Here is an 18,952-nt window from a genome sequence, read left to right on the forward strand (position 1 = left end):
AGAGACAGACAGACAGACAGGGAGGGAGGGACACGGACAGAAACACGGAGAGGCGGACGGAAAGGGTTGCTGCCAGCCGGAGGCGGACGCGGCCGGCTGGGAGGGGACGGCGGACACCGGCCAGAGGTGGAGGCCGCCCCGCAGACCCACGGCCGGACCGCAGGACGAGGCGGGGCGGGGCGGGGCGGGGCGGGGCGGGCGGTGCCCTCGGGGGCCGGGCGGGCGGCGAGAAGGGGAAGGAAGCGGAGGTGCCGGGCGGGAGCGGGGCGCGGGCAGGAAGCGGGGAGGGGTGGCGGGGCGGGGGCCTCCGGAAAAACGCCCCAACTTCCTGCCCCGCCACAGCCAGGAAGCGGGAGCCGGGACGCAGGGCCGGGATCGCCAAGCCCGACCCCGGGCGCCCGCCGGTCACCTCCCCGCGCGGACAACAGGTACCCCGTCCGCGGCCCCGCCCGCCCCTCCCCGGCGGCTGGGGAAGTGGGAGGAGGATGGAGGGGCCGGGGCGCGGCCGGCAGGGGAGGGGCCGCCTCGGCGCCGCTGAGCCGGCGGCCGCCCCTCCCCGGGCCTCAGTTTCCCCACCTGTCAAAGGGACAAAAAGAGGAGGACGAACACCTGTCAGGTGCAATAGGTGAGGGCGAGGCGTGCGAGGCGGGGCCAAGGCCTCCAACTGTCCCGCGGAGGATGGAGGTCACGCCCACGGTGCGGGTGGGGAAACTGAGGCCCGGGAGCAGAGCCGCCTCGCCCCGGGCACACACGTGAGGCGGTGGCGCTGGGCTTTGAACCCGCAGGTGCTTTCCGCCGAGCGCTGTCTGCTAACCCGCTTGCTTTCGGACCCGGGAGAAAAAACACGACGGTTAACCCACGTCGTAGGCCGCTGCGAAGCTGAAAGTTGCCGAGAGCTGTTTGAAAGCGTTTTTGGAAATCTCTTTTTCTGGGCCACTAATTATACCCTGAGAGCTGGGTTGTGGGGGGACAGAGCTGGCGGACTCCACCCATTGTATAGATGGGAAGACTGAGGCCCGGAAAGAAGTGATTGCTTATTCCAGGTTACACTGCGTCTCGGGGGAGGGGGGGGGGGCGGGTAAGGTACGCTCGAACCCAGGGTTTTTGCTTTCCAGACCAGCGGAAAATGTGCCGGGTGGGGGTGGGGGTGCGGGGAGACTGCATGTACAAGCGTCGGAATTCAACTGATCTCCGAGTTAGGGAGGCATGACAGGGTGGGGAGCCCCGTCCGGGAACCCACGGGCCGAGGTGCCTCTGAGATCTCAGCTTGAGCCCTGGCTGTCGGGCTGGAGTCCTCCTCACCTCCCGCCCGAGAGGAGGCGGGGCCCAGGGGAGTGACGGGAGCAGTCGAGATGCGGAAACGCCAGCCCTCCGAGGCAGGCCAGAGCGGCCCCATCTGGCCAGCGTGGCGTAATGCGGAGCTAGAGCGTCCGGCAGGAGGAATAGAGTCACCTGTCAGGAGCCGGGCTAGAGCGGCTGGCGGGAGGAGTGGAGTTAGAATCAAAGGTGGCCTCGGAGGCGGCTAGAGCGGCTTGGAAGGGGGGTGGGGGCGACCCGGAGCCGGCGCGCGGAGGCTTCGGTCCTGGCAGCAGAGGTGGCTTCTCCGACCCCGAGCAGGTGAGGGACGCGGCCCCCGCGGGCGTCAAACCGTGACTCCGCACGTCCGCCCCAGCATCCCTGGAAGTGCACCCCGCCACGTTCCCTGTAGGATTTGGGGCCCATGTAGACCGCCACGTCCCATATAGCTTTGGGGGCGCGTGTAGACCCGCCACGTTCCATGTAGATACAAGGTTCTACAGACACCCCAGGTTTCTGCTAGCCCCCTGTGGAGACCCGGCTCCTTACAGACGTGGAGTCCCCAACTAGGGGGTCAGTAGCATCCCCTAGATTCCAGGGCCCTGTAGATCCACCACAGGCCCCTAGAATTCTGGTCCCCTTTTAAGTCTCCAGAGATCCCATAGACTGGCTGCTTTCTCCATGGTTTCATGATCATGTGTGACCCACCATGTGTCAGGTGGAATCAGGGCCCCTTAGAGAATCACTATATTTTAGGTTCTACAAGTCTCCCAGAGGTTCTTAGAGACCAGGACCATCCATTCAATATCTTATAGACTGAGCCCTGCAGAGAACCCAGGTGCCCATGCTGCCCCCGCGTGTGCCAGCTTTGCTCTAGGATCTCCACCCCTAGACCTGCCCTGACCCCCACCAGCCCCATGCACAGAGCACTCCCTCTGCTGGGCCTCAGGCCTTGTCAGTTGCCTACAGATCCATTTTTCAGCTTCAGCCTTTGTGGCAGCCCCTTATCCCCTCCTGCTCCCTAAGCAGCCAACCCCACTCCCCCATCCTCCCTCAGCCCCAACCCTCTGTGGCACAGCCGAGTCCAGCCTGCATTCCTGCCAGGCCACAGTGCCCACATATCCCTGACTTTCCCAGACCATTCTCGTGTGTCGCGGCTTCGGTTCAGATTTTAGTTTCCTAAGGTTGGGGTTCCCCATGCTCCGAAGCAGCACTTTCTGGTAGTTAACTGCATAAACTCTGAAGCCAGTCTGCCTGGGGCTGAGTCCTGTTCTGTGCCTTATGAGCTGTGTCTAAGTTTCCTCCTCCGTGAAATGGGGGTGATGATAATGACCTCATGGGGTCGCTGAGAGGATTAAGTCGGTTAATACCTATAAAGCAGTAGTGCTGCCACTTAATGGCATTTAGTGCACGTTAAGCCTTAGTCATTATTTCAAGGAGATAATCCATGCCAAGTGCATGACTCGGGGGCCTGCCTGGCATTCGCTCAGATAACCTGTGCTCTTCTGGAATCTCCCTGCTTCCGTAGAACCTGTCCACTCCTAAGCGGGATGAGCATGGACTCTCCATGTTCATGGTCATGTTTTCCAGCCCAGAAGTCTGAGCTGGCAGCCAGTGAAGGTTTTCCCTCTCTGGTGGGAGTCACGATAGCATGGGCTGCTTGTGGCTATGAGGGTTGAGCTCTGTGTGAGAAGCCCTCGGAGCAGTGCCCGGCACCCTGTAAGTGCTGTGTAAGTTTAGCTCTCATAATAAATAATTACTATTATTTTTCTGCCTTGGTTTGCAGTTTTATTTATGTGAACATTTAACAACGCTCATAAATTACTCAAATTTGGGTGTTGGACACATACCCTTTATGGAAAAGAATAAAAATGATGCTGCTCGGGGGAACCCCATGGGATGGCATTTGGACACTCCAGGAAGCATCATTGTTTAATGATCATAATCAAAATCACAGCTGCCATTGACTGAGGGTTAGGGAGGCGGCCTATGGAAGAGGGGGAAGGGTGGGTGTCAGGCAACTAGGGTTATAAATAGCTCTGGGCTGTGGGGAGAAGTCCCCCCCCCCCCCCCACTGGTCCACCCCACTCTTGTTTCCACAGCTCTTCCCGCCTGACATGGGCTCTTGTGACATTGTCAGATTAATGAAGGACACAGAAGATATCAGTGGGAAGACACAGAAGTGGAGACTCTAAGGGAGATGACATGGGATATGAGATATGAGACACTGACTCAGAAGTGCAGGGACAGTGGCTACAGAACCCAATGTGGGAAGACAGAGGCAGGGACAGATGAAGGGAAAAGCAGGGAGCAACAGACGCAGGATGGGGTTGGGAGGAGGGAGAGGAGGCAGAGACAGTGGGGAAAATGAGACAGGTCTGAAGGAAGGGAGAGAATGAGGAAGAGAGGCACAGATGAGGTAGATTCAAGGGAGATATAGCCAGGGAGTACTGTCTGGAGAAAGGAGAGCCAGCAAGACGGACACAGGAAAGGGAGACAGACACACCTTGGGGATGAGCTGTCTGAGGACTGTTCCTTGTTTTTCTGGGACTAAAAGCCAGAAATATGTCAGATCCTCGAGGGAAAGAACTCCTGGGTTGGGGTACTCTTGGTCCTTGAGGGAGAAGGGTTCAGAGTTTGTTTTCTTATGCGGAGAGAGTTGGGGGTTGAGGGATTTGCCATTGTGACTTCCTGTCACAGGAAGTGGGGCTGGTGGGTTCAGAGGCAACATCCTGCCCCAAGCCTGTCACAGATCAGAAGAGAGCCCCCACACACCCCATTTATATACCTCCTACCTGCCTTTAACCTTCCCAACTCTTGCTGGCCTGCACGCCCTGCCTCCCCTGGGCCCAGCCCCAAGCCCCTCCTCCCTCAGTTCCCAGAGTCTGAGCTCCAGCCCCCTCCTGCATTAGGGACCCCAAAATTGCAGGCTCTCACGGCCACAGCTCTCATGGACCCAGGCTCCTGGGACTCCAGCTTCTCCCCCAACAAGTCTCCCTGTCCTTGGGCTCCCCGCCCTGGCTGGCTCTGAAGAGCTCTTTGTCGCCACACAGAGGCCCCATTGAGCTGTGGAGGCCCAGATGGGGAAAGGCTGTTTACTCACCTTCACACCTGGGCCAGGAATCTGTGAGTAACCTCCTGTGCCACCTCCTCCCATCGCCTAACCACGGCTCCTCCTCTTCCCCCAGCCCTGCAGAGCCCATGGAGGCAGACAGCGTCGTGGTCCGAGGGGCGGTGAGTGGAGAGAGCCAAGGGGTGAGGAGGTTGGGGGGCTGTGAGTGGGGAGCACTGTGGGCTGAAGCCAAACCTCCTCTTCCACAGGCCCCAGGGCCCCCCCGGCCTGGCCTGGTGCCCGTCAGCATCATTGGGGCCGAGGACGAGGATTTTGAGAACGAACTGGAGGCGGTGAGGAGTTGGAGAGGGAAAGCTTCTGTCCCTGGGGCCCCGCCCCTCAAATCCCATCCTCAGTGTTCCCTCCCACCTCAGGTCCAGTTCTCTGTCCTCAGATGCTGTCCCGCTGCAGCCTCTCAAAGCCCTTCTCTCTCGTCTTCGTGGTGCCTCCTTCCTCGTCTCCCCATCCCATTCTTGATCCCAGCCTTTTTACTCTAACCCCGATTTTTATCGCTGCTCCCCAATTACAGCAGAGATCCCCTTCCCATCTCTTGTAATTTATGTCCTCATCTCTCACCTGCCTTGCTGCCACCTCTACAGCATAGACACCTCCTCCCAGCTTGGATCCATCAGGAAGTGCCAGGGAAGGGGCAGGGTCAAGCCCAAGGCCCCCCTTCTCCCCACAGTCTCACCCCCATTCCCACCCTCAGAACCCAGAGGAGCAAAACAGCCAGTTCCAGAGCCTGGAGCAGGTGAAGCGGCGTCCAGCCCACCTGATGGCCCTCCTGCAGCACGTGGCCCTGCAGTTTGAGCCAGGACCCCTGGTGAGGATGGGGCTGGGTAGGCACAGGCAGGGTGGGGCTGGGCCAGGCCAGAGTGGTCAGTGGGTTAGGCCAATGAAGATGAGCCAGGAGGGTCTAGAAAATAGATCCAGAAAGCAGATCTAGAACGAGGGAGCCCGAGGGACCACTGTGTGGTCCAGACAAGATTGCAGGTGCCCGTATGAATCTCAGTGAGCTTGGAGTGCAGGCTGGGAGAGCACACACAGCAGGGCCATGAGAGAGCAACAGAATCCCGGAGCTGGGGAGAAGCCATGCCCATCCCCTCCTGTGCCTGTGGCCGTGTCACCCATCCCTGTGGACTACCCCATGGACTCCAGAAATTGAACCCAGTCAGTCATTGCGGGCTGGCGCATCCATCAGCCTCCTCAGATCCAGGTGGTGCACCAGCCTTGATTCAGAAACAAGCAGCCCTCAAGGCAGATAATTGGCGATCCAGAAACACCTGCGAGCTGCAGGTGCAGCGCCATGCTGTGCAAGACACCTGGGAGTCCAGAGGACCCCGCGGGTGATGTAGGAAGGAAGAAGCTCTGTGGACAGCAGCCCCTCCCAGGAAGCCCCAGTGCAGCTCTGCACGGGCTGAGAGCAGGGTTAGCCCAGGGCACTGGGCTGGACTGGAAATGCCCAGCAGGTCCCTCCGGAAGACGAGGGGACAGCGGAAGTGCCAGGAAGGGGCGCCCGGGGGATGCAGAAAGAAGGGCACGTAGACTGACACTGAGGCTTCAGAAACCGGCAGATTAGGAAGTTGCCTTCTCTCCAGAAAAGTGCAGACCCTCGCCTGGTGCATGGAGGTTCCGGCCTCCTGAGCCTGGGGTGTCTAGAACTGAGCGCCGAGGACTCAGCCATGTCCTTCCACAGAGTAGAACCCGCGGCCTGAGGGCCAGGACTTGGCTGAGGTGACCCAGAGGCCTCGGCATTTTGAGACTTGTCCTCATGCTGTTCCCTCACTTCGCCAGCTGGGGGAGCAGCGGAGGGATCGTTGTGGTCCCGGGCTGCTTCCCAATGACCTTTCATGGAGTTTTTGCCTTGGGTTGGGGTGGGGGTGATATATTTGTTGAAAGTGTTTAGGGAGTCCCACCCCCAGTGGGCTGAGTCCTTAGTGCACTGAGACGAGAGCCCCCCAGGAGTCAGGACAGGTCGGAGTCCCCACTGCATTGCCAGCGTCTCCCAGCACAGGGCGGTCCAGGGAGGTGCTTCATGAATGAATAAGTGAGCCCCCCTCAGCGGGGCCTGCCATGCACTGGGCTTGCCTGAGACACAGATGAATCAGCACCTACACCCCCGCCCCCGCCACACTAACCCTCAAGTCACTCACAGCATCTCTAGGCAATGGAGTCTAGGGAGGTAGGCTGCCTGGGTTCCAGCCCCAGCTTTGCCTCTTGCTGGCTGTGTGAGCGTCAGTAAACTTGAGCTCAGCTTTCTCATCTGTGAGATGGGACGACGTCCCTGTGAGCCAACAGGTTTGTGTTTATAAAGGGTTTAGAAGGTGTCGGGTGGTAGTGGCAGCAGCGGGCAGGCAGAGCCACAGAGAACCATTCCACAGGAGAGAAATTACCAGATGCTCATGGTTGCCCCAGGGAGGGCTTTGAGAGAGGCAGGCCTGGCCTGGGGGTGGGGCTGTGGAGATCAGGGAGCACACTTCGAGAGGACGTGAGCCCCGAGGTTTTCCAAGCGGAGCTGCGGTTCGGGTGGCCGGGAGGGAGAACAGGTCACCTCTGTCTCCCCAGCTCTGCTGCCTGCACGCGGACCTGCTGGGCTCTCTGGGCCCTAAGGAGGCCAAGAAGGCCTTCCTCGACTTCTACCACAGCTTCCTGGAGAAGACCGCGGTGAGACACCTTCAGGGGCCCGGTCCCCTCTGCCTCCCCGCCCCCGTCCTGCTGAGGGCAATGGGAAGGACAGCCTGGGCAGGGAGCCCCTGTGCCAGCCTGGCCCTCCTCCCGCCGCTCCTCCCTCAGACCACCATTCCTCAGGGCACCTAGGCTGCCATTCCATCACTGCCCAGTCCTCTCCTTCACTCCATCCTCTCTCCTGAGCAGGTTCTGCGGGTGTCTGTCCCTTCCGCTGTCGCCTTTGAACTTGGTAAGGAGAAGAGAGGGGACTTTGGGATGAGGGAGGGGTCTAGCAGGGGCCAGGCCTCGCGGGAGGCCACACACCGTGCTCTCGGTCAGTGGAGATTCCTTTCTTCCTCCTGAAGCAGCAGCCCAAGGAAGCATGACTGCTGGAGTCCGAGGGTGGGTGGGGAACCAGGGCCCGGGAACCTGGCCCCCAGCCTCACCCCTATCCCTGCAGACCGCACGCGGCCTGACCTCATCTCCGAGGACAGCCAGCGGCAGTTCGTGCAGGAGGTGGTGCAGAGCCAGCAGGCAGCCATCAGCCGGCAGCTGGAGGACTTCCGATCCAAGCGGCTCATGGGCATGACACCCTGGGAGCAGGAGCTGACCCAGCTGGAGGCCTGGGTGGGGCGGGATCGAGCCAGCTTCGAGGCCCGGGAACGGCTGGTGGCGGAGCGGCTGCTGGCCAACTTGGAGGAGATGCAGTGAGTGGGCCAGCCCCTCGCCAGCTGCCCCATCCATTTCAGGGCTCCCTCTGCAGCTCCACATTCATTTCTTAGCATCTTCCCTTGACTTCTGGGTCCCACAGCCCTGGCATTTTAGTTCATCTGGTTTTTCATCTTCTCTTCCTAGCGGTGGGGTCTTCCAGTTTCCAGGCCTGTCCAAGGCCTCTATTCAGGCCTGGCACTTGGGTCTTGTCCTTGTCACTTCTGTCCTTGGCTGCACCCGGATGAGATCATCTCTCTCCTTCCCCGTTGCTTCGGCAGCACCCTCTCTGCCTCTCCACTGTCCTGTCCCAGCTTCAGAGGGACAGCCACTAGACATTTGTGCTGGGTAGACAGGGACCCCAGGCTTAGCAAGCTTGTCTCTCTTTTCCTTCCTCACAGACATACCATCTCTACCGATGAAGAAAAGAGGTGATGGAGGCAGAGGACAGCAAGACGGGCGTTTTAGTCTCCTGGGCCCCAGGGAGGAGGCTGGGGCGTGGGGTCCGGGTTCGGCCACATCTCTGGTCCTGTCCCCTGGAGCCCTCGCCCCTTCCTGAGATGTGCCCAGGAAGTGGTGTGGGGTTGGGGTGGGAAGCGAACTTGAAGGGTCAGGCTGTGGGGGCGCAGTGTGCAGGTCAGCGTGTGGGGTCCTTACTGTCCCCTCCCCACAGTGCCGCTGTGGTCAACGCCATCAGCCTGTACATGCGCCACCTCGGGGTGCGGACCAAGAGCGGGGACAAGAAGACGGGGAGGAATTTCTTCCGGAAAAAGGTGCTTCCCTGAGCGCTCAAACCTGGACCTTTCCTCCCCAGAGAGCCCGTGGGAGCCTCATGACTCTGCCCCTGCCCAGCTCCTCTATGTGATTGGCTCAGAAATACCAGCCCCTCTGCCCTCCCCCACCTCTCGCAGGTGAAGGAAAACCGGCGCTCAGATGAGCCCACCAAGACCAAGAAAGGACTGAGCAGCTTCCTGGACGCTGCCCGATGGAACCGGGGAGAGCCCCAGGGTGAGGTGCCCGGCCCGCCCACCCTGACTTCCCCACACCACCTCTCCCACCACACCCACCACACCGCCTCCCCGCAACATACTGCCTCCCCCACCACACCCACCACACCGCCTCCCCCCACCACACCCACCACACCGCCTCCCCCACCACACCCACCACACCGCCTCCCCCACCACACCCAACACACCATCTCCCCCCACCACACCCAACACACCACCTCCCCCCAACACACCATCTCCCCCCACCACACCCAACACACCGCCTCCCCCCAACACACTGCCTCCCCCACCACACCCAACATACCGCCTCCCCCTATCTTAAGGTCCCATTGGTCCCATCTCTCTTTTCAGCCCCAGATTTTCGACACCTCAAAACGGAGGCTGATGGTAATGTTCCTGAAGCCAGAGCATCCATTTTGGGAACCTAAGAGGGGAAGATGGGTCTGAGGGCGGAGGGGGCCGGGGGCTGGGCTCCTGGGTCTGCAGGAGGAGGAGGGCCTCTGGGTGGAGAGGAACGGCTGGAGCACAGCATCTCGATGCCCCGGCTGCTGTGGATTAGTTACTGGATCTCATCTCCCCCCTTCTCCCTTAATGTCTCCCCAGCTGAGAAGCCAGGCCTCACAGAACGGAAGGGAGGCCTGGGGGTGCCCTCCCGGGACCGGAATGTTGGGGTCCCTGGGCAGGACTCCCCTGGAGTTTCACTGCAACCTGTGTCCGGGGACAGTCCTGACCGGGAACCAGGTGAGTCTGCTGGTCCCCATGGCAATACCCCCCTCAGTTCTCCCCGCATGTCCCATCCTGCTCCCAGTCACCAGTGCTGTTCGTAAAGCCACCCTCCTTCCTCGGCTTTCCTCCCAGGCTCTGACTTCTGTCCTGGTGATGTTTCCTACATCCTTGGACTACATTTCCCATCACCCCCGTGGGTTCATTTCCCAGAACCCTCTCTGAGTACATTGCCAATCAGCCTTAGATGGTGAGCCGCCAGCCCCATGAATTTCATTTCTCACAATCCTTGTGTGGCGCTCAGCCTCTGGGACCTCAGCTGCTTGGCCGGGCCCAGGTTCAAAGCCCAGCTCTGAGGCTTGCCTTTGCTGTACCTTGGCATTCACCCCCCACTGAGCACCCCTCTCTGAGCCTCAGCTCCTCATCTCTAAATGGGGTGTATGTGTCCTCTTCCCGAAAGTCCGTGCTGAGGGTCAGGCGAACAAATGGATGTGGAGGCTTCGAGCAGAGCATCCAGTCTCCCCACCAGTTCTGTGGGCCCCAGCTGTGTTCTCAGAGGCCTTTCCGTCTGTCCGTCCCCCATGAGTGTACAGAGCAGCCACTTGGTGTCTGCCAGGCACTAGATGGGGCAGTTGGGGATGGTCTCCACCCCTCATTCCGGCGGAAGAAACAGACCCCCAGAGCGGAGTCTCTGTCAAAGGGCCTCCCAGCCAGCCCTGCTCTCCCCCACGCCACAGGTGAGGCCTCCCCGGAGCTGGGGGACCCGCCCCCGCAGGGCCCCGCCAGCCTGGAGCCCCCAGCGCCCCTGGAGAGCACCGAGGAGGGTCCTGATACAGAGAGGTACCCAGGCAGGGTGCTGAGCGCAGGAATTGGGCCTGGGCGGATGGGCGTGGGGGTCTTGCTGCCATTTGCACCTGCTGTCCCCAAGCCACCTTCACTCTGCCCTGCTCTCCCTTTCTATCTTCCCTCTTTCCTTCTTCCCCCTTTCGTCATCTTTCATTCCTTTTTCCTTTTTTCCCTCTTCTTTTTTATAATTATTTCTCCTTCCTCCTTCCTCTTTCCTTTCATTTGCCTCTGCTCCTCCCACTCTTTTCCTCCTCCTTCCCATGCCCTTCACCCCTTAACTGGCCCCTCTCCCCTCACCCCTTCACTTTCATCCCTCCCTCTGCTCGTTTAAGCCTCAGCCCTGCGGCCTTGCTCCTGCTTTCTGGTGCCCCTTCCCTCAGCCCCCCAGTCCTCTGTGCTCCATGCCTGGGGGCCCTGTCCCCCTCACAGTTGGGGGGGCAGGCTCTGCCCCCTGCCTGTCCTTGTGCAGCCGCTTTGGGGACCCTTTGGTGGATGGGGGAGGTGAGTTGGGTTCCATTCGGGTCCGCCTCTGACCCTGTGCCCCTCTCTCCCCAGAAAGTGGAAGAGGTGGGTGCCTGGGCCTTGGGTCATGGGGCAGGGCTAGCCCCTCCCCCATTTCTCCCAGCCCCTCCCCTCTCCCCATGGGCCACCCACTCCCCTTCACCTCTAAGAGGGGTGGGTGGGGACATCACCCTCCCAGCCAAAGAGCTAAGTATTAAAATCCCCCTTCTCCCACCCCCAACTCCTGGCTCTGCCCCCACCCCCACCTCAGGGAAGGGAGGGGTCAGTCCTGAGTTCCACACTGGGTTCCCCTCCCTTCCCCACCAAGTTTCCGTATCTTTCCTGACCACCCCCACTGAGCACCCCTACATGCCACCGCTCCTTCTGACTCCTCTCTTCTGTTGCATGTTTGATCTCTGTCCTGGTCCCCGTCCTTGTCTCTCCCTGTCCCCGTCCTGTTCTCTCCCTGTCCCCGTCCTGGTCTCTCCCTGTCCCTGTCCTGTTCTCTCCCCGTCTGTCCCTGTCCTGTTCTCTCCCTGTCCCCGTCCTGGTCTCTCCCCGTCTGTCCCTGTCCTGTTCTCTCCCTGTCCCCGTCCTGGTCTCTCCCCATCTGTCCCTGTCCTGGTCTCTCCCTGTCCCTGTCCTGGTCTCTCCCTGTCCTGGTCTTTCTTCGTCTCTGTCCTTGTCTTGGCCTCTGCCTGACTCTATCCTTGGCCTCGGGGTCCAGGCTATCGGGGCGTCTGGGGCGCTCGGAGAGCCTGCGGGTGAGTGACCGCCGCCGGCCTTCCCGGGGCAGCCTCGGGGCTAAGGGCCGGGGTGGGGGCCGCTCCCGGAGCGACGTGGACATGGACCCCAGCTCTGCCACGGCCGTGCTTGGCCCTGCCCGACGAGCCACGTACGTCACTCCAACACCCCACCCCAACCACTGAGTCAGCCTGGAAAGTTGGGGAGGATGGGGGGCCGAGGGGAGGGTCAGTGACAGAGTCACAGAGAACTGGGTATCGATGCTGAGGTCACTGAAGGCCTGCAGTGGTTCCAGGAGAGGGTAGGACAGTTCTTTCTAGAAATCTGGGCTGCTCTGCAGCATGGGCCACCTGGGGGCACAGATGCTGAAGACAAGTGGGGGGAGGCAGGGCGGGGTGGACACTAGGAGTCACGTCTCCTCTCTGGGCCACCCTAAGCCGAGCCTTGACCAGGCCTCTGTCCCACAGCCCTGAGCCCGGAGATGAGGGGGAGCCGGGACGGTCAGGACTGGAGCTGGAACCAGAAGAACCCCCCGGCTGGCGGGAGCTCGTACCCCCCGGCACCCTGCACAGCCTGCCCAAGGGCCAGGTGAAGCGGCAGGAGGTCATTAGCGGTGAGTGCCCTCTCCAGCCGTGTGCCCTCGGACGCGTCCCGCTCCGCAGAGGAGACGGTGCAGGGAGCTGTCCGTCTGCCGTGGTCTCGGCAGGCAGCGCGGGAGGCCGGGCCGTTTCTCACGTAAACTGTAGAAGGGCCGCTCCGCGGCAGGGGTGCTGCCGGCAGGGAGACGTTTCTGAAGACGGTGCTGTGCTGGGAGCAGGAGATGTGTGTACAGTTGCATTTCTGGCGTAGCCTTTGCTTCCCTGTTGGTGAGACGTGGGCACTGATAGCTCCTGTCTCAAGGGCTGTCAGGATGAGACGTTCGCGTGGAGTGTCTAGCACACGTAGGGCAGAGTGAGAGCAGCGAGTGCAGCTGCTGCTGGTACACGGTCTCGGCCGCTGGGGGTCCATGGGGAGACGGGGAAGGTATCGGTCGTGCTGGTTCTGGGCAGAGTGAGGGAGTCTCATTTTTGTCTTGTTCTTTTCTGTGGGTTTGAATTGTGTGTATAAAGGGCATTTGGCAAAAAGAGATACTTTGGAAGCTCGTTTGGAAGTTTACTTGGAGAAGGTCCTCATTCGGGATTTTTAAAGCTGTAGGCGAATGCTTTTTAGGTCACAGATCCTCCTAAGTACATGCTCGAAACATAAGCAGTGCTCTCAGAACTTTCTGGAATGATGGAAATGCCGATCGGTGCCTGTGCAGCACCGTCACCAGAGTCACCAGCAGCCACGCAATGGCTGTTGAGCACTTGAACTCTGGCGAGTACACCTGAGGACTGAAGTTTGTGTTTCATTTTATTTAATACTTGAAGAGCGGCCTGGGGCTAGTGGCTACCACATCTGAAGCATAGCAGGTTCTCACCAGAAAAAGAGGCACAGACACACAGCGAGGCTGCAGGGCCTGGTGCTCAGCACGCACCGTGGGCCCTGCATCTGGGCTGCACCCTGAGTAGAGGGAGTCGTGGTCCCTGAGACCGAGGCTGATTCCCTTGCTGGACGGTTGGGCACGGAGCACAGCTGCCAGCGTGCTGGCCATGGGGCGACTGAGCCGTCCTGGTTTGCCCGGGACTTTCCCCGTTTGGGCACTAACACCCCATGTCCTGGGAAGCCTGTGGTGCCAGGCAGACGGGCACGTTGGTCGCCCTGCTGGCTGCCACTGCCAGAAAGGAGAGGCAGCGGGCCAGCGCCTCCTCAGTGGCGATCTCAGGGGCAGATGACTTCAACCCAGAGAGGGTTGTCTCCATCCCGTCCCTTTCTCCTCATCCCCCCAGCCTGCCTCTGAGACTGCCCCCATAGCCGGCACCCTCCCAACCACACTTCCTTCCTGCTGCCCACAGAGCTGCTGGTGACGGAGGCGGCCCACGTGCGTATGCTGCGGGTGCTGCACGACCTCTTCTACCAGCCCATGGCCGACGGGGGCTTCTTCCCCCTGGAGGAGCTACAGAACATCTTCCCCAGCCTGGACGAGCTCATCGAGGTGCATTGTGAGTGCAGGGCCACCGCCCTCCTGCCCACCCCACCACCGGGCTCCTCCTCTGAGGCCTTGGCGCCTAGACTTGGGGGTCTAGCCCGCTCTCCTGGACCCCCAAGTCTAGCACTGGGATCAACCCCGCCCCGACCCCCGGAGCTCAAATTCCAGGGGGCTAGCCCACTGGCTCCAGGGATCAGGCAGACACACCTGCAGCCCCACCCCCGCCAGCTCCCACCAGGCTCTATATACAATCTTGGGAGTTCTGACAGCACCCCCTATCCTGACCGTCCCCCCACAGCTCTGTTCCTTGATCGCCTGATGAAGCGGAGGCAGGAGAGCGGCTACCTCATTGAGGAGATTGGAGATGTGCTGCTGGCCCGGGTGAGAGCGCCCAGCCCAGCTCCACCCGCACCCCTGCCCCGCACACCCCACCCGCCCCTACAGCCAGGGACCTGGAAGCCAAGGGCCTGGGCCCCCAGTTCTGTCCTTCTGTCTGGGCTTCCATGTCCCACCTGAGACACCCCCTGGCCTGAATCTCGCTATAGTTCGATGGTGCCGAGGGCTCCTGGTTCCAGAAAATCTCCTCCCGCTTCTGCAGCCGCCAGTCCTTTGCCTTAGAGCAGCTTAAAGCCAAGCAGCGCAAGGAGCCTCGTTTCTGTGCCTTCGTGCAGGTGAGGCAGGCTGTGCGGGTTGTGGGGGTGGGCAGGGGGGGCGCTGGGTCATGGTCCAGGGAGGAGGGGCTGGTGCGCTGACCCAGAGGCTAGGCCCAAGCGTGGGCCACCTCAGCGCTGCTGTCCCCTTAGGAGGCCGAGAGCCGCCCGCGGTGCCGCCGCCTGCAGCTGAAGGACATGATCCCCACGGAGATGCAGCGGCTGACCAAGTACCCCCTGCTCCTGCAAAGCATCGCGCAGAACACAGGTACGGCCCCGCCCACCTGCTGGGCCCGCTCTCCCGTCTCCCACCCTGGCCAGGGACCAGCGGTGTCCAGGCTTGGAGCTCACCTGGGCTGGTCCCTCCCTCGCCCACAGAGGAGCCTGCGGAACGGGAGAAGGTGGAGCTGGCAGCCGAGTGCTGCCGAGAGATTCTGCACCACGTCAACCAGGCCGTGCGGGACATGGAGGACCTGCTGGTGAGCCTGGCTCAGCCCATCGCGGGGCCACTTCTGCTGAGTAACCCTCAGCTCCTCCCTTTTAGGGTTACTGGAGGTCAGGCCTCACCCTGGGCTTGTCTCCCTGGGGACACGGTGGGATGGCCCCAGCCCTTGGCTTGTACTTATGACACTGCTCCTGCTCCAGCGGCTCAAGGACTATCAGAGGCGCCTGGACTTGTCCCACCTGCGTCAGAGCAGTGACCCCATGCTGAGCGAGTTCAAGGTGACCCTGCCTGCCTTCGCCCCTCTCCCTCGGCCCTGGCCCTGCTGCCCAGGCCTTCTCCAATGGTCCCAGGGACCCAGAGAGGCCCGTCCACGCTGACCCCTCCCCCTTCCCCCAGCACCATCCTGACCCGACTGATACCCAGCCCCATGGTCATCTCCACCCACCCTGCCCCGCCCTGTCCTGCACTGACCGTCACTCCTTCCCGCCTCCAGAACCTGGACATCACCAAGAAGAAGCTGGTGCACGAGGGCCCACTGACATGGCGGGTGACAAGGGACAAGGCTGTGGGTGAGCCCCCGGGCGGCGAGCCAGGCCTCGGCGGCGGGGGGGGGGGGGGGGGGGGAGGTGCTCAGGCCGGGGTGCTGAGCAGGGCTGTGCCCCTGCAGAGGTCCACGTGCTGCTGCTGGACGACCTGCTGCTGCTGCTCCAGCGCCAGGACGAGCGGCTGCTGCTCAAGTCACACAGCCGGACGCTGACCCCCACACCCGACGGCAAGACCATGCTGCGTCCAGTGCTGCGGCTCACCTCCGCCATGACCCGGGAGGTGGCCACCGGTGAGGCCTGGCCCTGGGCGCAAGGCATGGCTGCCTAGGCCCTAGGGAGTGGGCAGGGAACCCTCCAAAGTGCCGGGGATCTCGCATTCTGGCGAAGGGGAGGCCACAGCAGAGGTTGAGCAGTGGCAGGCTCGAGGCCGGCTGTGGGAGGGAGCCCGAGAACTGGGCAGGGCCCTGCCATGTTGTGGGTTTTACCAAGTGAGCTGGGACACTGCCCCAGGTTTGCACAGGGCTGGCCAGCTCTACCTGCCATTTTGAAGACACCTGACGGCGCTTGGGGGCTGTAGGGGTGCAGGAGTGGGAGCCAGGAGCCCAGTGACAAGGGATTTGCCAACATGTTGCCAAGAAGCTGCCCCGGGGCCAGGATGGTGGAGAAGGGCTGCCTGGGTCGATGTGGGATCATGAGAGGGAAGGCTGGGAGGAGGGCACCGGGGTCCGTGAGGGCTGCCTGGCTCTGAGCCGCCTCTATCCCCTCACAGATCACAAAGCCTTCTATGTCATTTTCACCTGGGACCAAGAGGCCCAGATCTATGAGCTGGTGGCGCAGACCGTGTCAGAGCGGAAGAAGTAAGGGGGGTTGAGTTCCACAAACAGGCGGAGGAGGAGGGTCCGGTCTCTGAGTCCCTGGGGACAGGGTGAGGGCTGGAGGCCCTGGCACAAGGTCTGGGGGCTCTGACTGCCCAGGTGCTGGCCTGTCTCCCCAGCTGGTGTGCCCTTATCACTGAGACCGCCGGATCCCTGAAGGTCCCTGCCCCTGCCTCCCGCCCCAAACCCCGGCCCAGTCCAAGCAGGTGAGCAGGGCGGGGGGGAACTGGAGGGCTGGGGGGCTGGGCCTGGCTTCTTGTGTGTCCCCAGAACTTGAACTCTAGCCTTGGTCCATGTGCATGCCTGTGTGCATGTGTGTGTGCGTGTGTGTGCTGCCCCACCGTGGCCCACCTTCTCCCACCCAGGCCTCTGCCTTCCACTGGCCGGGCTTCTCTGTCTCCCTGCCTCCCAGCCTTGACCTCTGTCTCGGTCTCCCTCCCTGCCCCTGCCTCCCTCGAGGTCAAGGGTGTGGGGGTCACCCAGCACTTCCTCTCCCAGCACCCGCGAACCCCTGCTCAGCAGCTCTGAGAACGGCAACGGTGGCAGCCGAGAGATGCCTCCCACGGATGGTGAGCCTGGAGGGGCCTCCAGTGCGGGTGGGGTATCCACAGGAAACCAGGCAGAATCTGACCACCCATCCTGCTCCCCACCCAGGCCGGATCGAGAGAACCCTCAGCGCGCTCCAGCCCTTCTGCAGGCCCGGCCCCGAGGGCCAGCTCGCTGCCAAAGCCCTGCAGAAAGGTAGTCCCCTCTCCTCGCAGGGCTGCGCCGGGCCAGACTGGTGCTTCCCAACCTGCCTCGTGCTCAGCCGCCACAAGCTGCGCCAGCCAGCCACATGCCCGCCCCAGGCCCTTCTGCAGCTTCTGTCCCTTCAGTGCAGTCTCCCTGGACCCACCTCCATCCTGGGTGCCCTCCCACCCGGTCCCAGCCCTCGCCTCGGCCTCGCCTATGCCCTCCCTTTTGCATCCCAGCTCCATCTGCAGGCCCGGCTAACCCCAAGCTCAGCCTGGCTGGCGCCCACCCTCCCTCCCACCCACAGGCCCCTGGCTGCTCCCCTCCTTTGCCTCTTCCCTGCTCCCCTCCAAATCCCCCATCTCAACCCCAGCCCAGCCTCTGACTCTGACCCCTTGTCCCTGGCCAGTGCTGTCCCTGAAGCAGCTCCTGCTCCCCTCAGAGGAAGACAGCGGGGCAAGGCCTCCCCCTGAAGGGGGTGGGGTCCCAGGGGGCGGCCCCTTGAGCCCCACACAGACCCAGGACATCCGAGAGGAGCTACTTGGCCTGGAGGAGACCATTAAACAGCTGGAGGTGGTGGCGGGCAGGTGGGAGGGGGGTGCGGGGCGGGGCTGACTCGGTGAGGGCCCCTCTCATGGATGACTCCCCAACCAGGAGGTGGAGGAGGAGTTTTGTCGCCTGCGACTCACCTTGTCTCAGCTGGGAGAGAACACTGTCTCCCAGTCTGGCTGCACCTGAGGCTCCCTGCCCCAGGCAGGTGAGTGGGGAGCTAGGGGGCTGAGCACTGCCCAGAGAGGGGTACTAGGGGCCCCTCCACATCCGCTCCTCTCCCTGTCTTCCTCTTTCTGAATCTCCCCAGTCCACCTTCGCGTCTTTCCATCTTGTCAGTTTCTGTTTCTCAGGCCATTTTTTGCTTTCTCCCCACCCTCCCTTTCTCTCCCCTTTTCCCATGTCTGTCTCTCTCTCTGTCTCTCCTCCTCTCCCTCCTCTCTCCTTCCTGCTCTTCTCCTACGTCCCCAAGGCCTTCTGCAAGATGGAGAGACGGGAGGACCACCACCCACTACTGCACAGCTGCCACAGCATATGCACCCCGAGGGCCCACGGACAGGGCGCAGGCTTTCGGGCCAAGTCTGAGGGGGTCCGGCTGGGACCACTGCCGCCTCCACCCTCCCGCTGGCCTTGGCCTTCTGCTTGGGGGACTCAGGGCTTCATTCCCCAGGCACCACAGTGATCACCATTTCCCGGGCCATCCCAGTATTGCCTGGGGGGCCACCCCCCCATCTCCCACCCCCAAGTGCCTTTGCTCTGTTTTTATATCTTGGAGGTTTATTTTTAATATATATTATCTAAGAAGAGCTCTGTGTGGTGAGGTGGGCCCTGGCATGGTGTCTGGAGCTCTCCGACTGGCATCCCCTGCCTGGGTCAGACCCACCGCGTTGCCTCTGTGCCTCCTGCCTTTCTCCACTTGTTCATTCATTCCATGTGTTACCAGTTTCCCCCCAGGCACCCTCCCCACCCCCCCAGCTCCCACTCCCAACCCCCATGGTCACCCACAGTGCTGGGCACCCACATCCACACTCCTTTCTGTTCTTTTATTTTTGTAGTAAACTCTGGAGGTGGCTGTTGGGGTCATGGGGAGCTGGTGGGGAGGGGAGCCCTCCTGGGCGGGGGCTGGGGGCGGGATTATTGCTCTGAGCACCCTGTCCCCAGGGGGCTTGTGTAGAGAGGGTGTCAGGACGGGCTGGCACAGGGGACACACAGCCACACAAACACACAGGTCACAGCACGGGGGTAGGGCGGGCGGGGAGGCTGGGCGCCGTATTGCACTTTGGGAGTGGGGCCAGGTAGGGACCCCCTCAAACGGGAGCCTGGGAAGAAGGCTGGAGGCCGTCATGTTCCCTCGCCTCTCTGGAGGGGAGGTGAGACCCCAACCTGGGGCTGGGGAGGAAGACTGGGCAGCCACGTGTCCTGCCCTGGACGGGGCTGAGGGCTGGTCCCTGGCCTCTGGCAGGACATCGAGGGCAAACCAGACA

At 61.9% G+C, this 18,952-nt stretch overlaps 1 protein-coding gene across 3 annotated transcripts; it reads left to right on the forward strand.

Annotated features, from left to right (window-relative positions):
- The first annotated feature begins 302 nt into the window (after window positions 1–302).
- Window positions 303–18,029, forward strand: ARHGEF1 (Rho guanine nucleotide exchange factor 1). Of its 3 annotated transcripts, none has more exons than XM_070397740.1 (30): window positions 303–428; window positions 4,485–4,530; window positions 4,618–4,701; window positions 5,118–5,231; window positions 6,974–7,072; window positions 7,283–7,325; window positions 7,536–7,782; window positions 8,185–8,214; window positions 8,457–8,556; window positions 8,695–8,791; window positions 9,142–9,177; window positions 9,394–9,531; window positions 10,251–10,353; window positions 11,588–11,755; window positions 12,072–12,217; window positions 13,539–13,685; window positions 13,971–14,053; window positions 14,218–14,343; window positions 14,476–14,590; window positions 14,701–14,801; window positions 14,968–15,045; window positions 15,261–15,336; window positions 15,435–15,602; window positions 16,082–16,169; window positions 16,307–16,393; window positions 16,686–16,756; window positions 16,842–16,928; window positions 17,329–17,492; window positions 17,574–17,676; window positions 17,941–18,029. In XM_070397740.1, the coding sequence occupies exons 2-29, from the start codon at window positions 4,498–4,500 to the stop codon at window positions 17,655–17,657; spliced, it is 2,913 nt and encodes a 970-aa protein (XP_070253841.1). In that variant the 5' UTR covers window positions 303–428; window positions 4,485–4,497; the 3' UTR covers window positions 17,658–17,676; window positions 17,941–18,029. The 3 variants fall into 3 exon arrangements, with proteins under 3 accessions (XP_070253841.1, XP_070253843.1, XP_070253842.1); XM_070397741.1 differs by lacking the exon at window positions 303–428 and adding an exon at window positions 1,465–1,617; XM_070397742.1 differs by lacking the exon at window positions 11,588–11,755.
- The last annotated feature ends 923 nt before the right edge of the window (window positions 18,030–18,952 follow it).

This window comes from Myotis yumanensis, unplaced genomic scaffold (genome assembly GCF_028538775.1).
Source record: "Myotis yumanensis isolate MYYU_CA2020_CCGP unplaced genomic scaffold, mMyoYum1.0.hap1 SCAF_18, whole genome shotgun sequence".
Taxonomy (NCBI): Eukaryota; Metazoa; Chordata; class Mammalia; order Chiroptera; family Vespertilionidae; genus Myotis; species Myotis yumanensis.